Below are 15433 nucleotides of genomic sequence, written 5' to 3'. Positions count from 1 at the left end.
TGTCTATCTGTCTATCTGTCTGTCTGTCTGTCTGTCTGTCTGTCTGTCTGTCTGTCTGTCTGTCATGTCAGTCAGTCAGTCAGTCAGTCAGTCAGTCCGTCCGTCCGTCCGTCCGTCCGTCAGTCAGTCCGTCCGTAATAATGATTCTTTTTATCTATAGGTGACTTTCAAGCCCGTTAAAAGGAATCAAGCAATACAATAAAAATAACAGAACATCCATCCATCCATTTTCTGAGCCGCTTCTCCTCACTAGGGTCGCGGGAGTGCTGGAGCCTATCCCAGCTATCAACGGGCAGGAGGCGGGGTACACCCTGAACTGGTTGCCAGCCAATCGCAGATAACAGAACATAAAATATCAATTAAAATGGCATATGATATGGGAACTGTTAAAGTGAGTAGGCAGTCCAGAATAGGTGTGTCTTGAGTTTGGATTTGAAAAGGGTTAATGACTGTGTTTCGGAGGTCCGGTGGCAGTGAGTTCCAAAGATGGGGGGCAGAGTGGCTGAAGGCTTTGTCCCCCACGCTGGACAGACGGGCAGAAGGGATGGTGAGGTGGATGGAGGATGAAGATCTGGGAGAGGGGGATGGTATGGTAATGTGAAGGAGGTCAACAAGATATGAAAGGGGCAAGGTTATTGATGGCCTTGAAGGTGCAGATCAGTATTTTATATTGGATGTGGTATTGGACACAGGGAGCCAGTGGAGTTGTTGCAGGACTGGAGCTATCTTTCTGTCTCTCTGTCCGCCCATCCGTCCGTCCTTTGACTCGGTTCTTAACTTGTTCTTGACATGGTCCAAGACTGAGTTCTTAGGTCAAATCGGAAGTAACAATGTTCCTAAACCAGAAGACTAGTTGCTAAGTGTTTCCAAATCTCAGACTTCTCACTGGTTGTTTCTCTCCACACAGGCACCCCGTGGAGGTGGACCATTCTGTGAAGGTGGAGCATTCCGTAAAGGTGGACCATTCCATGCCGGATGCGGACGAGGACGACGGCGTGCTGCCGCAAAGCTTTCAGGACGGCCTGCGGGACAACTTGATCAACTCCTTTAAGCCGCCACTAGCCCGCTCGCTGCGCATCAAGGAAGAGCTGCTCAGCCAGAAGCACCGCCTCCTGAGTCAGCCTGCCGCATTGTCATTGGCCAGCCTAGAGTCAGCCGGCCTCTTCACTCGCGACCAGTCACACTCCCTGCTGGGCCAAAAGGGCTCCTCGTCCTTCTGGGGCAGCAAGGCCCACCTGGAGAGCCTGATGAAGCTGAAACAGGCCAGTGGGGCCCTGAGTGGAGCCCTCGGAGGCCTCAAAGACCTGCCTACGTTCCGAGAGAAACACCACAACCACCACGGAGCCTTCTCCTTCAAGAATTCCCTGCTTCACCACCACAATCAGGTCTTGAAGACCCAGCATAACCACCATGACGCCAAGCGGGACCAATCACCCCCCGTCGACCTGAAGATCCCGCAGGTTCGGGGCATGGATCTCTCTTGGGACTCCTCCGCCTCCGAGCTGTACGGTTTTGGTGGAATTGGACCCGGAGGCGGCGGTGGACTCAGCGAGAACGCCTTGAGCCGGAAGCTGAGAGCCATCCTGCCCAAGCAGAACCGGCGGGGCGCTAGCTTGGGAAGCCTGCTGGACGGCGCGGCGGAATACTGGACTGCTGACTTGGAACACTCTGCCTCCGGGCCAGCATATTCCACCTCGGACGTGGAGGGGGACCCCAACTCCAAGCAGCCACGGAAGAAGAGGGGGCGCTATCGGCAGTATAACACCGAGATCCTGGAAGAGGCCATCGCCGTGGTGATGAGTGGCAAGATGAGCGTCTCCAAGGCGCAGAACATGTATGGCATCCCGCACAGCACTCTGGAGTACAAAGTCAAGGAGCGTATGGGTACCCTGAAGAACCCTCCAAAGAAGAAGCTCAAGCTGATGATGAAGATGGAGGTAAGCGGCCCGGAGTTCCCCGGTGACGCGGCGAACATGCCTGCCATCATCCCGCGCAACGATGCTGCCACCACACCCCCCTCCCTCGGGCCTGCTGAGCTAAAGGTGGATGTCAAGGAAGAGATGGAACATGTCGATTAAAAGCAACCTCACAAGACTCCTCAAGAACCACCGGGCTTTATTTGTGCCAATTTCCTTTGCAGTATCCTGGCCGAGCACAAAGGCAGGGATGTAAACCAAGACAGTTTTTCGGAGACCAACCACTAATCGGAATCATTGTTGTTGAGACTTTTGTACCCAAATCTCAGAACCAACGACAATTTTATGAAATTTTCTCAAGCATGCGGATAATCCCCAGTAGGTTCGAAAAGGGGTGGAAAATTTCTAGTTAATTTCTGGAAAGTTTCTGGAATATTTGTATGGGAAGTTAAACTGGGGAATTTTGGAAATATTCTTTCCATGGGAATTAACTGGGAATTTAGGGTAATTCATTGGAAAGACATCATATTCGAGCATAAATATAAACATTTTGTTTGTTATGAGCAGAGATCCATGCAAAATTGATAGCTCTCTTTGCCCACATACAAGGGCATTACAGTATCGTTATTGCTCCACCCCCCCAACCACCCACTTCACTCGAGGCGGCATGGTGAGCGACTGGTTAGCACGTCTGCCTCACAGTTCTGTGGACCCGGGTTCAAATCCAGCCTCGCCTATGTGGAGTTTGCATGTTCTCCATGTGATGCATGATAAGTTAATTGAAGACTCTAAATTGCCCGTATGCATGAATGTGAGTGTGAATGGTTGTTTGTTTCTATATGCCCTGCAATTGGCTGGCGACCAGTTCAGGGTGTACCCCGCCTCTCGCCCGAAGATCGCTGGGATAGGCTCCAGCACGCCCGCAACCATAGTGAGGATAAGTAGTGCAGAAAATGGATAGAAGGTTCACTCGAGTGGCGGTATGCCCGAAGCTAGCTCGTATCTCAAATATGGAAACTGGAAAAACTTGTGAGTCAGTTGTTTTAGTCAGGATTATACTAAAATATATTTCATTTCCCTATTGAGAGCCAGCCTTCAACTTTGTAAATTCCTGATTTCATCCCATAAATTCCCCTTAATTCCCATGGAGTGTTTCCAATTTTGAAAATTCCCAGAATTTTGCAATCCTCTTCCTCGCCCCGAAAAACCTTGAAATCCAACACCCGTTGCCCCTACCGCTTCTCTGGACCTGGAACCTATCTGCTTATGAATGCAGTCACTTGGGAACACTCCCAATTTGGGCAAAAGGACAAAAGGGGCGGGGGGTTTACGGTAAAAAAAAAAAAAAAAAAGATTGGTGAATGACTATTTAGTGTACGTTTGAATCAACGCTGTCAAGATTCCTCGTCAGGGTTGTGAATCGGAACCCGCCTGCCAGGTAGCCATGATGCTTTAACGGCAAGACCTTTCTTTCCTGCCCACGATGTCCCGCTGAGATTTGCGCGGAACGAGAAGACACAACAAAAAGTCATTCAGGGATGCATGTTTGTGAGTTTTGTGACAAACTACTGACTGGTGAGATCATTTTTTCCTTCTTTTATTTTATTTTTATTTTTTGGGTTTTGCTTTCTTTTGCACTACACATTGGGTCCGGCACTCTGGCGGACCAGGTTACCTCGGCATTGTTGCCACTCGCATCATGCACTTATTACGGTCCGTCTCACAAGCCGGGTCGGGAGGGCCCGCCAACGCCGCTGCCTCCAGATCTAAATGCGGATCAGCTGCAGCGGCGGTGGCGCTACCTCATGGACCTTCATCGGTGTCTGACCGTGGAAACCTGTCGCAGTTTCTGCCTTTTAGGATGGGCATGAAGCTTGGCTGCTATCCACTCGATGAGCCCCCGCTCCTATGCTAATGTTTTAGCGGGGCCTCGGCTAACAACTTGAGCTAGCTAACTAGCCTCGGCTAAGCCAGGACACTTTGCTGATGTTTTTCTTTCCTCTTTTCCTTTTTCTCTTCTAATCAAGCTCAGCTAATCAAGTTGCTCTCCATCCAATTTCAAGTTTTAAAGGCAATTTACTATGACAATTTGAATTTATAATGGGGCGGGGCAGAGGGATTCATATGCAGTGGGGTTGGGGGGATTAGCTGATAGTCAGATTTAATATATTATAAATGATTACGACCGACAAAAGCCAATTGTTTCTTTTCTGCTGGTTGTGAACTCAGGGTGTAACTGAGACGTGGCTTTCAAATGAGACTATTTAGCAAAAATGGCTAGCGGTGCAGCGGCTAAGGTGACCCGCCGTGCATTGCGCCGCAACTCCCCCACCCAAAAAAAAAAACCACCACAACAATCCCAACTGTCCTACGACTAATACACATCATAGCACGTTGGGATATTTAAGATGCCAGGTTGCCCGTGTAGCCTAGATTTTCTCTGGTGGTGGTGGGGGGTGCTAGCTTTAGCGCACAGAGACATCACTTATGTCTGCCTCCCGCTGGGGGGATTGAGGGGTGAAGTGTTTTATTCCCAGCTCCACGCCGACAAAAGAGGCGGGAAAAAAATCCCTCAGAGGACGGATGGAAAGAAGAAAGAATGCTTTTGTTTGGTGTCTTTTGTACGGAGCCCCAGACATGATACAAGGGAAAAAATGTAACCCTGGCCGCAATATAGATACAACGTGTGCAAAACAAAATGCTAATTTGTGCGCACAAAATACTAATTTGTGGCCACAAGGAAATTTTGTTTCTATTACCAATGTGCACTCCGTTTGCTTATCCAGACGTCCAAGTTGTATGGGAATTATGTCAAACAAAGTAGGTATAACGTGCGCATGAAATAAAAAACATTTTTGGCCACAAAGTAGGTCAAATACACTGTGCAAATTAATATTAATATCATTCCTCGACAGTTGGGTAAGCAAATGGAGCATATCTTTTCTTGAAACACTAAGGTCGAGTTAGAGGAAATTTTGCAGTTTCTGGCTACCAAAGATGAGTTCCATTGCTTACCCAGAGGTCCAACTTGTTCATGGGGAATGATATTAAGCACACAAATTAGTATTTTGTGCGCATGTTATATCTATGTTGTGAGTTTTTTTCCTCATGTAATGTCTGAAGCGCCGTACCTCTGTTTTGTTGTTGTTGTTGTTTGGTAAATGTTGTTGTTTGCTCTGGATGCTTGCCTGGTGAGAGAGTTCTTTTGACCCTGACAATTCTCTAAATCTCCTCTAAATGTACTGTACATGTATTTATTTGATGGTTTTCCTTGAAAATGGCATGCACCGCTTTGGTTTGGGGCTGATTTTTCATGGGAGGATGCGGTCTGGGGCCAATTGGCTACTGATCCTGTCTAGACAATTGATGCTTATTTAATTAGCACCACTTGTTAGCTGTTTCATACGATCCCTCGTGGCTTGATTGGCAGGCATGCGTGGCCAACGGGGAAAGACGTCCTGCATGAAATGCATCCACACTTTGAACAATGCCGAGCATTTGAAGTGTCTAAAAAGAAAAAAAAGGTTCTGACTCGCGACCAATAACAGCTAGAAAACAAATAGGCATCCATTTTGTTTTTTAGCATGTAGCGCATGAATTTATGTTTAAAAAACAACATAATTGGCACTTATTGCGCAGATTTTTGCACGAAAAACTAGTAGCACTTATCACTTATTTTTGGTTTAAAAGACATTACTGCAACAGCAATGTGCAAAAATCATTTGTAGTGCAACCATAAATAAAACCACTTAGGTGTATAAATTGTCCAAGTGTACAAAAACAGAGAATTGAAAAAATAAACAATAAAATGTCAAGCAAATACTTAAATAATTGTGTAACTCAACGAAGGTACCTGAAGTAAGGTAACAAAAATGTCTAAGTTGAATAATTACGTCTTAATACAGCTCTGGAATAAAAACATTGTGTGGACGTTTTTTGGTATTTTGGCCATTTTTCATTTTATGCAAATAAAAACTGATCATTTTGCAGTGGTCTCTTAATTTTGTCCAGAGCTGTACATATTAATAATAATTGGCACTATGTCAAAATTTGCAAACGCGTTCATTAAAAAAAAACTACCTGAATCAAAAAAAATTATGAATGTATAAATTTAAAAAATGTATGTTTTTCGTCAATACTACTACTACCGCGCCCCACACCCTAAAAAAAAAAACCTCCAGACTGTGTTGACTGTTAATTGCTCTTGGGGGCCCTCTTGTGCAGGTGCTTAGTGGGTTTATGCTGCTGTGGACCGGCTCAAGTGTTCCAAGAGCCCACTGGACTGGGGCGGTGCATGCCATTTCTTTTGCTGTCGTCCCGCCTTGTTTTTTGACTGTCCAAGGTCGTAACAACATTGTCCTCCTCAGGCTACGTGACACATTATATGATAGCAGGATTAATGTATTTGTACACAACACACTGGCTCTCATGTTGAATGTAGAAGAGAACGGTAGCCTTCAGTACTGTAAACGTCTCAGGATGCAGCCGTCCGGATGAGGGCAGCAATATTAGTTGGAAAAAAAGCGGCGCACATATGTAACTACCTGAAGCAGATGGACGTATTTAAAGATGATATGAATAGAGTATGAAAGATGATATATGGATCACACGTTATACCTCAATCTCACTAGAAGGACTTTGCTGTGCCTCGTATTTAGCTGTATCCAAGTGACGGGAAACATCTTTTTCCCGACGCTAGCACTTTTCTTTTTTTTCTTGTTTCTTTTTTTTCCAAGTCTCCTCCCTCTTGCTGGGGGTGAGGCGTCAAGTGTCTGACTGACCAATATTTGCCACCCTACCTCGTCTTTCTTTATTCTTCACACACAAACACACTCACAAGACAACCTTAGAGAAGTCACAATAAATCCTAGCGGGACGCCTAAAAAAACTTGGGTTTCAGTGGTCAGGTTTCACCTTCCAGGGTGACGAAAACTGACTCCGCTTTTTGTTTGCCGGACTTTCTCACCTAAGGAATTGGAGACAAGACGCTAGGCGGGAAAATGTGATGCTTTTATGTTGTGCGTGCTTGGCTTAATTATTTTGTTGTTTTGATGTTTTTGTCTCCAAGACTGCCAGAAAAAAAACAAAACTGCAAACCTCACAGATGCCACGTTGGCCACTGCCATCTTGTCCACGCCTTTTGTGGTTGTTTCCTCTTGTGATTGTCGTGGATACCTCAGGTCTGACCACTTTTATCAAAGCAACTGATTGTACAATAGCAACACACACAAACCGTGAAGAATCAGGACTTTTAGTGCCGCCACTTTACAGATTTCTAGCCCTTATTAAAAGACCCTTCTTGTAGGTGTTATTTTCCTTCGACCTGTTGAGAAAAAAGGTTCTTTAGCCAAGTTTTAAAAGTCAGGTTTGCTGTGAATACGCACTGCCGTGTTCCCTCGATCTCTCACACACACACACGAACACACAACAACATGCGCACACTCGTTGTCAGGTAGCCATATGTTGAGTGGGCGGATTCAGACGTTTAATTGCTCGTCTAGATTCGAAAAAGGTGGTGGGTGCGTTTGCTTGGTTTGTCGACATTGCCTCTGTGAACATCTTTTTTCCCTGCTCCTCATTCCCACAATTGCCAAAAGTGAACATTGACCATCCATTGTCAAAAAGCATTTTTTTAAATGGACAATTGTAGTAGTTTCCAGACTGCAATAGGTGAAAATAGGGGTCTCCTTTTTTATATAGGGTTTACCCCTTCCACATGCATGAAAGGCATTTAAATTTATTAAGAAACAATTAAACTTATTTAAACACACTTTTTTTAGTATTCCAGAGCGCCTGTTCTCACTATTTCACTGTCAAGAAATGGGAGGCTATTGTATAACATCACTTTGAGGAAATGAAAAGAAGACTCGCTGTTCTCCAAATAAGAGTCAAAGTGTGCTTGCTTCAAGCTGTTTATTTGTCACTCCCAGTTGAAGTTTACTGTAAAACTGACGCATCAAACATGAGCGAATCAAACACCAAAATATTTAACCAAACCATTTCATGAAAGTCTTAATGCTTAATGCTAACATATAATGATAGATACTATAGATGTGCTAATGGAAATGAGCGTAGATATGACGGTAATTATAAACCTTAAAACAAGAAATTTCGTTGCATCTCTTCCAGTAGACCTCATTGCTGCCTGGCATGTTGTGGCACAACGTGGTACTACAGTCAAGGCGCAAAACTCTAAATTCGGACTTCCCTGTATACCTAAACAAAGAAATGCTCACTTAAAAAATGTGGGATATAGCGAGGAACACTGTATTAATAGTTTAAACCGTAAATATACCTCAAACCATGAGCCCAAGATACTTTCATATAATTTCAAACTCATCTTACAACTTTACCCTCACAAATAAACGGCTTACAGGCGATTTGATGTTAAAAAACAAACAAACAAAAAAACATTCTAAGTGTGTGTGTACATTCGGCAACAACTTTTTCCCCCTCCTAGCCTATAGACTTAGCTCCTCCCCTCCCTTCAACATACAGTAGCTCCTATGCAACATGATGGCACCAAAGCACGACTTTTTTGGTGCCATCTTGTGGGATTTTAGGGGCATTATAGAAAGAGAGATTTAAAAAAAAAAAAAAAAAAAAAAAGGCGTTTTCCAGAAGAAAATCACAGACTCAGTGGGCTGACATGGAAAATGTTTTGGTCTTTTTGCTACATAAATCCATCCCACCTTTTACGTCGTCTTAATAGCTAATAATCAGCAGGGTTTATTTAGAGTTAATAGAAACCTCTCAAACCTGGGCGGACGCTCGGGAAAATGTCAAAGCGATTGAGTGAGCATTTGAGGAAGCTAAACACAGAGTTTAAAAGGCCAAACGCCTCCAGGGAACGACAGCTTTGGCCAACTTTCCTCAGAAGAACGCTGGCTTTTTACAGTAGATATAAAAAGTCTACACAACCTTGTTCAAATGCCAAGTTTTTGGTATATCAAAAGATTCAGCGCAAGCTAGATCATTTCCAAAGTTTTTCTACCATTAATGTGACCTATAACCTGCACAACTCAATTGAAAGAAATATTTTGATCATTTCAAGAGGGGAAGTAAAATTATTCAATTGAAACAATGTGGTTGCACGTGTGCACGCCTTCTTATAACTATTATGTCGCTGTGTTCAGAATGAACCAATCACATTCAAACTCTTGTTCAATGGGCATCAACACAAACCTGCCACCATTTAAGTGTCTCTGATTAACCCACTGACTGCTATATGGAACTGTTCATAATTCCTGGAACTGTTCATAATTCCCTCCCCAGTTCCAGCTGAAGAAAAACAGCCCCAAATCATGGTGCTGCCACCACCATGATTCAGTGTCGGTGTTTGGTGATGAGCAGTGTTAGGTTTGCTCCAAACATACCTTTTGGAATTTTAGACAAAAAGTTTGCCCTTGGTTTAATCAGAAAAAACACATTTTATGGGTTTGGGAGAATTTTTTATGTTCCAGTGAAACCAAGGTTGAATTATTTGGGCAACCACATTATCTCAGTTGATTATTTTTACTTCCTCGCTCAACATTTATGTTCTATTTTTTCATTTGAGATGTACGTTATAAGTCACATTAATAGTCGGGGAAAAAGTGGGACATTATTTTCGTCTCATTTTTTTAATATCACAAAAACATGGCATGGGTTAATACTTGGTTTACGTTTTACTCCTAGTTTAGGGTTGGGTTCCGGTTAGGGCAAGGATTAGATTAGGACTAGGGTTAGGGTTGGGTTTGATTAGGTTAGGTTTTTACATGGTTGGATTAGCGATTGGCTGGCAACCAGTTCAGGGTGTACCCCGCCTCCTGCCCGATGATAGCTGGGATAGGCTCCCGCACGCCCGCGACCCTTGTGAGGAGAAGCGGCTCAGAAAATGGATGGATGGATGGATTAGACCTAGGGTTGGGTTAGGGTTTGTTAAGGGGTAGGGGCAAGGTGCTGAACATTTTCCCCCTTCTCCAGAGGGAATGTGGGAATAAATAGTAGTGCTTAGGGGAGTTAAATGCGATGTCTTAGGCCAATGCTACGATGTCCAGAGTCACTTAGTCGACAGCAATCCAAAGGTGGAAAAGTGGAAAAGTACACTGAGGCAGCCATGGAAATAGCCCACCTGGGAAGAAAAATGGTCTCTCAATGCATCGCCATGGAAACCCTTCCACACCAGGAGTTATAGTCCGCCCCAAGATGCCTGTCGGTGTTCTCACTAGCTCAGCTGCAAAGATTGTGTTTTGGTTGGAATAGTCATGTCACTCAGGAAAGGTCCACCTCCTCCGCCCCTTTTTTTCCTGAAACCCTTTGATTTGATTGACAGTTTGGAAAACGGTAAATGGCCTCCATCCCTTTCTACCATTTTACTTCCTTGGTATTTTCACAGAGGCTTTGTTGATTGACAGCTCTGATGAACACATGGAACGAAACCTCCAATATTCCATCAACGTTTGACGTTGTCTGTCGCTGCCGATCTTATCCAGAAGTTTACATCTTACTCTGTTGGGGAATCTTTGAAAAGCCTTCTAGCTTCTAGCATCGTGGGTTTTTTCATTTTTTGTTGTTTTCCACCCAAAAACTCTTTTGAGTGCTTTATGAACAGCTGCGATTGTAAACTTCCATACATCAAACTACACACCTTACCTCGTACAGAATTTCCAAACGTCTTACGTTCGTGCTCCCGAACGCCAAAAACATATGAAGTGACATTTGGGAACATCTTAACGAGGTTTTTTGTTTTTTTTGTCTGCAAACAAAAAACAAAAGTATAAGAAGAAGAAAAAAAAACTCTGAATACCTCAGAGAAAGAATTGAGGTGGGAGAATCTCGACCCATCTTGTTGTACGACTGGTCCTTGAGCTATTCTTTTCTGTACTTAAGCCAAGGCCTGGTCCACACATACCTAAAACTTCGGGTAAGACATGCTTGTTTTTGTTTATGGGCGCTCCGTCGTTCCTTAGTTCGGAAGGTTGCTTCTTTGTTGGCTACATTCCATTTGGCGTCACAGTTCACAGAGTTATGACTCGGGTGAAGGTGGCTTTCCCCACACACATGAAGGGTTTTGGTCATAAATAGTGAAAACGTCCATTTTTCAAGATTGTCGGCCCCAACTTGTTTCGGACCCTAAAATCGGGACAAATCCACACTTAATACGTCTGAGACCTAAGGATAGTCTTATAGGATAATCTTATAAGACATACGATTGTTTGGTGTTTGAGGTGCTTTGTTGGGAAGGGGCAAAATCGGGACAAAAACAGCCCGATTGTCTTTGTGTGTACTGGGCCTAAAATCCCGCCGAAGACGACCTTAAAGTCCTTTGACGTCTCATCTTCGAGTTGAATCCACGTTCCCAGCACATAGGCGCCAACACATTTCTGCCGTACTGAGCAAAGACCTGAGCTAGCTTCAACATTATATACACACAGAGTTGAGTTAGGGTTAGGTTCAGGATTAGGGGGTTAGCGTTAGGGTTGTGAGGGTTAGTGATAGGGTTTGGGTTAGTTAAAAGAGTTAGCGTGAGAATAGATATTAGGGTTTGGTCAAAGGGAACGTTGATACTGTGAGAGGGGAAGATGGGAAAGATAGCGAGGGTTAAGAAGAGACAATAATAAAACAGCGAAAATTCAAACCCAATCAGAAACACTCACAGGTCAAGGGAGAGCGGCGTACCCGGACCTCGACTGACCCGTTCAACCACTAGTAGTTCCCTAAATAAACCACTGGAAGTTTGTGTGTCTTTTTGTTTTAAGGGGTCCAATATTCTTTCGTATTATAATAAGTACGGTGGAGTATACAGGTATGTGCCACAACATTGGAATATTGATGGAAGATCCATTTATTTCAATAATTTGCTTCAAAAAGTGAAACTTGGATGTTATAATAGTTCGCCACAGACAAAGGGAAATATTTGAAGCCTTTGTTTCAATTTAGATGATTATGGGAGAAAGACAAAAAATAAACAAATCCAGTATTCACAAAATTAGAACATCATGACAGAGTTCAACATTGTAACTTCCTGTGTCCCAATCTTGTCAGCTAATTAACGTGAAACACCTGCAGAGGTTTTCCTGAGCCTTTAAGTAGTCTCAGTCTGGCTTCGTAGGCTTCAGAATTATGGGGAAGACGGTTGTGCAGAAAACTATCAATGACACCCTCCGTAAGGAGAAAGGGTCTCAAAGAAATTGCAAAAAAAGGCTGGACGCTCACAGAGCGCCTGTGTAAAAGTAAGAGGAAGGGGGAAAATGTGACCGGGTAAGGCGCGCAAGTGACAGGGACGACCGCAGCCTTGAGAGGATTGTCAAGCAAATGCGATTCCGAAATCTGGGGGAGCTTCATAAGGAGTGGACTGAGGCTGGTGTCAGCGCATCAAGAACCACCGCACACAGACGTTGCATGACATGGGCTACAGCTGTACAACGCCATGTGTCAAGCCACTCCCGAACCAAAAACAACCTCAGAAGCATCTGTGCTGGGCTAAGGAGCAAAAGTACTGGTCTGTTGCCCGGTGGTCCCAAGTCCTTTTTTCAGATAAAAGTTAATTTTGCATTTCATTTTTTTGTCTTTCTGCCATAATCATCAAAATGGAAACAATGGCTTGAAATATTTCGCTTTGTGTGCGGGGAACGAATATAACATACAAGTATCACATTTTGAAACAAATTATTGAAATAAATGGACTTTCTCTCGGTATTCAAAATTTTGTTGGCACACACCTGCAAGTATTTCTCCATTTTAAGAGATGAGCATTCGGCCATGTTTGTACAATCACGAGTCAATAAGTGAAAGAAAAAAAGATTTTCGAAGGTTTTGCTCAACTTAGGGCTGCTTCAGAGAATTGCCTGCCAAACCTTTAGCAGGAGATTTAAAAAGAGGAAGTTTGGGTCAGGGATTTGTGAATTAAGTTTACCATAAGAGTTAGAATGAGAGAGGACTGAGGGGTTTGTAAGGATAGGGCTTAGGTTTAGGCTTAGAGTTAGGGTAAAGGTTTTAGGTTTAGGATGGTAGGGTATTTTAGGGTGTCTGCTATAGTAACTGAACAAAGATCAAAAAAAGCTCAAAAAGCATCGTCCTGACATAGAGAAAGAAATTCTTGAACTTTGTTGCATGGTTTTTGTGCGACTTTAGAGACCAGAAAAGATGAAACAACAAGATGATGATCTTTTTTTCCCCACCGTGTCATCTTTCCAACTAATCATCACCACTCACGCAATCCATTCTGCTCTTCGTCTTCTTATCCTCGACGTCGTCATTGTTGCAATGTTTTCCTGTGACAGAGATTATTCCCGCTCACGGTGTTTGGGATTGAAAGTGCACATTCCTTCTGCCATACTGTATACCTCTTGATCTGCGTCAAGTGAATGTAAACACAACTAACCTCTAACATACACACACACACACATGACACACAATGTACATGGAAAAACGTATAATGTCAGAAGAATAAAGTTTTATCTTGAAGCGGGAGAGGGCGGCGCCTTTTCCGGTGATGATTCAGGGAAAACATTCAGACAGTTCTGCGCAGATCTCGGTGTCCGGTCGCTGTTTTCTCCTTTTTAAAAACTCTCGGGTAATCGGGGCTTTCTGTTTTTATGACGTCACTCAAGGGGGCTTGAGGATGCTTGTATATAAAAATGCTTTACCTTAGGAGCCTCTTTTTCCTCAGGCCGAGCGTATGTTGTTTTTTGTTTATTTGTGTGTTTTTAATAACTGTTGGACCGCGCCTAGCGAAGGTTCTGCAGTATTTTTGCATGCCAGTGTAAATAAAATTAAAAAACGCCCCCGTTGTCCCTTTTTTTGTCAGAAAGAGAACGTCAGAATGTCGTCGGAAACAATCCCCTTGCCGCTGACTTTTTTTCAAGCTCTTTTGCAATCATTTTTCTTCCTTGTTGTGTACGTGATGTTTATGTGTGCAAGATTTCTATTGATTTTCCCCATTTTTAATCAACATCCATCTTATTTTTGCGTAAATCATTAAAAGTGTCGGGATTGGTAAAACACATTGCCCAGAAGCCCTCAGGGACCCTCAGACACTTAGTTGAGGTACAACGACAAGGAAAAAAAGGCACCAGCCGCGTCGCTTCTTTTCGGCTTTCTACGAATTTTACAAATCGTATTTGCATTTTTTTTTCTTTCTCTGAATTTTGACTGCCCGAGTCAAACCTCTCCCGACTTTTCCCGTTGTTGGAAACGTGATAACAACGGTTTTGGAAATTCCTCTTTAATCAGAATGACATCGGATCAGTGCAGTCACGCTAGCACAGATTTTTTTTTTTTGACCTAATAGTCAAACAAAATATGTCAACTCTCCGAACGATTTTATTTTTTATGTCGGTTTATTTGCATTCTACTCACAGTTTATCTTGTTTTTCTCGGAATCGTACGATTTTCCGACTGCGAGGAAAATGGAATGTCAACCTCGATCAGAAATATTTCACACAAGCGAAGCGAATAAGGTTCTTTTTCGGTTCAGGGAAAAACCAAGTCAGACCTCGCAAGATGTTCTTGTAACTGCGATTGAGTTTTGGAAAGTAAGAATAACAGATTATTATTTTTTTTTTCATGTACCTAGCAGTCAAAAGGAATATTTCGCAAATGTTTGAAGCTACGACTTCCAACGTTCCTGCTGTGCTCTTGATGACCGATATGACGTATCGGAAGCAGCTGGCGACCTCTGCATTTTTTGTTTTTCGTTTTGGTTCTGGTGGCGTGGCTTCACGTTCTACGTAAAGATCATCCTGTTTCTTTTTCTATATATAAATACCTCATTCCTTCCGCCCAGACAGCCCCAGGGGGCGCTGTGCTGATGCTCAGGACACCCAAGCACCCCTTCCATACTGTACCTCATACAAGTGCACACATAAACACACAAACACACGCAGGTTCTCCCCAAAAAAACAACAACCCAAAAAGGACCTCTTCTTTCTTCCTTTCTTTCGATACTGTTTACAGTTTGATGGGAAAAAAGTGTTTTTGTCACGTCATTTTATTTATGTACAATAAAGTTTTGAGTTTGTTTTGTACCTTTTTTTGTGACTTGTCGGCTTTTATTCCGAGTGTACATGAGCACTTAACGTCACCGTTCATTAACGCTGATTTCTAATTGATTGATTGATTTCTGATTGATTGATTGATTGACTGCACTGTTTCTTTTTCTGTTTATTTGGATGCGGAAATCTGATTGGATGACAATTCAATGTCTCTTCATGTCTGTGATTTTTTTTTTTTTTTAAATTGTGTTTATTTTGGAGACAGAGAAAAAAAGCAGGAAGCTGATTTGATCTTTTTTTTTTCTTTTTTTTTTTGCGCCGCTGATTAGATCTGTCTTTGTGCATGTGTAAAAAAAAATATTATTATTATTATGTTATCTCTCTCTTCAATTTGCTGAGAAAATGATGAAGCAGAAGAAGAAAAAAGCAACATTTCACATTTCAGTTTTGGTGTCGTGTAAAAGGTAGTATTCACTGGATGCTAGAACCTTCTTTTCAAAACCACTATTCTTCTAATAAATTTGGTTGTCAAAATAAAAC

At 43.0% G+C, this 15433-nt stretch overlaps 1 protein-coding gene across 1 annotated transcript in view; it reads left to right on the top strand.

The window, feature by feature from the left end:
* The window catches only part of lcor (ligand dependent nuclear receptor corepressor), an 84304-nt gene extending 80308 nt beyond the window's left edge, over window positions 1-3996 (top strand). The window contains exon 7 of the mRNA XM_061680026.1: window positions 908-3996. Coding sequence (XP_061536010.1) covers window positions 908-2078 — 1171 coding nt within the window. The 3' untranslated portion in view covers window positions 2079-3996. The remainder of the gene's footprint in view (window positions 1-907) is intronic.
* Window positions 3997-15433: the final 11437 nt, after the last annotated feature.

Source organism: Phycodurus eques, chromosome 6 (assembly GCF_024500275.1).
Source record: "Phycodurus eques isolate BA_2022a chromosome 6, UOR_Pequ_1.1, whole genome shotgun sequence".
Taxonomy (NCBI): domain Eukaryota; kingdom Metazoa; phylum Chordata; class Actinopteri; order Syngnathiformes; family Syngnathidae; genus Phycodurus; species Phycodurus eques.
This window is presented reverse-complemented; position numbering and strand designations above follow the sequence as displayed.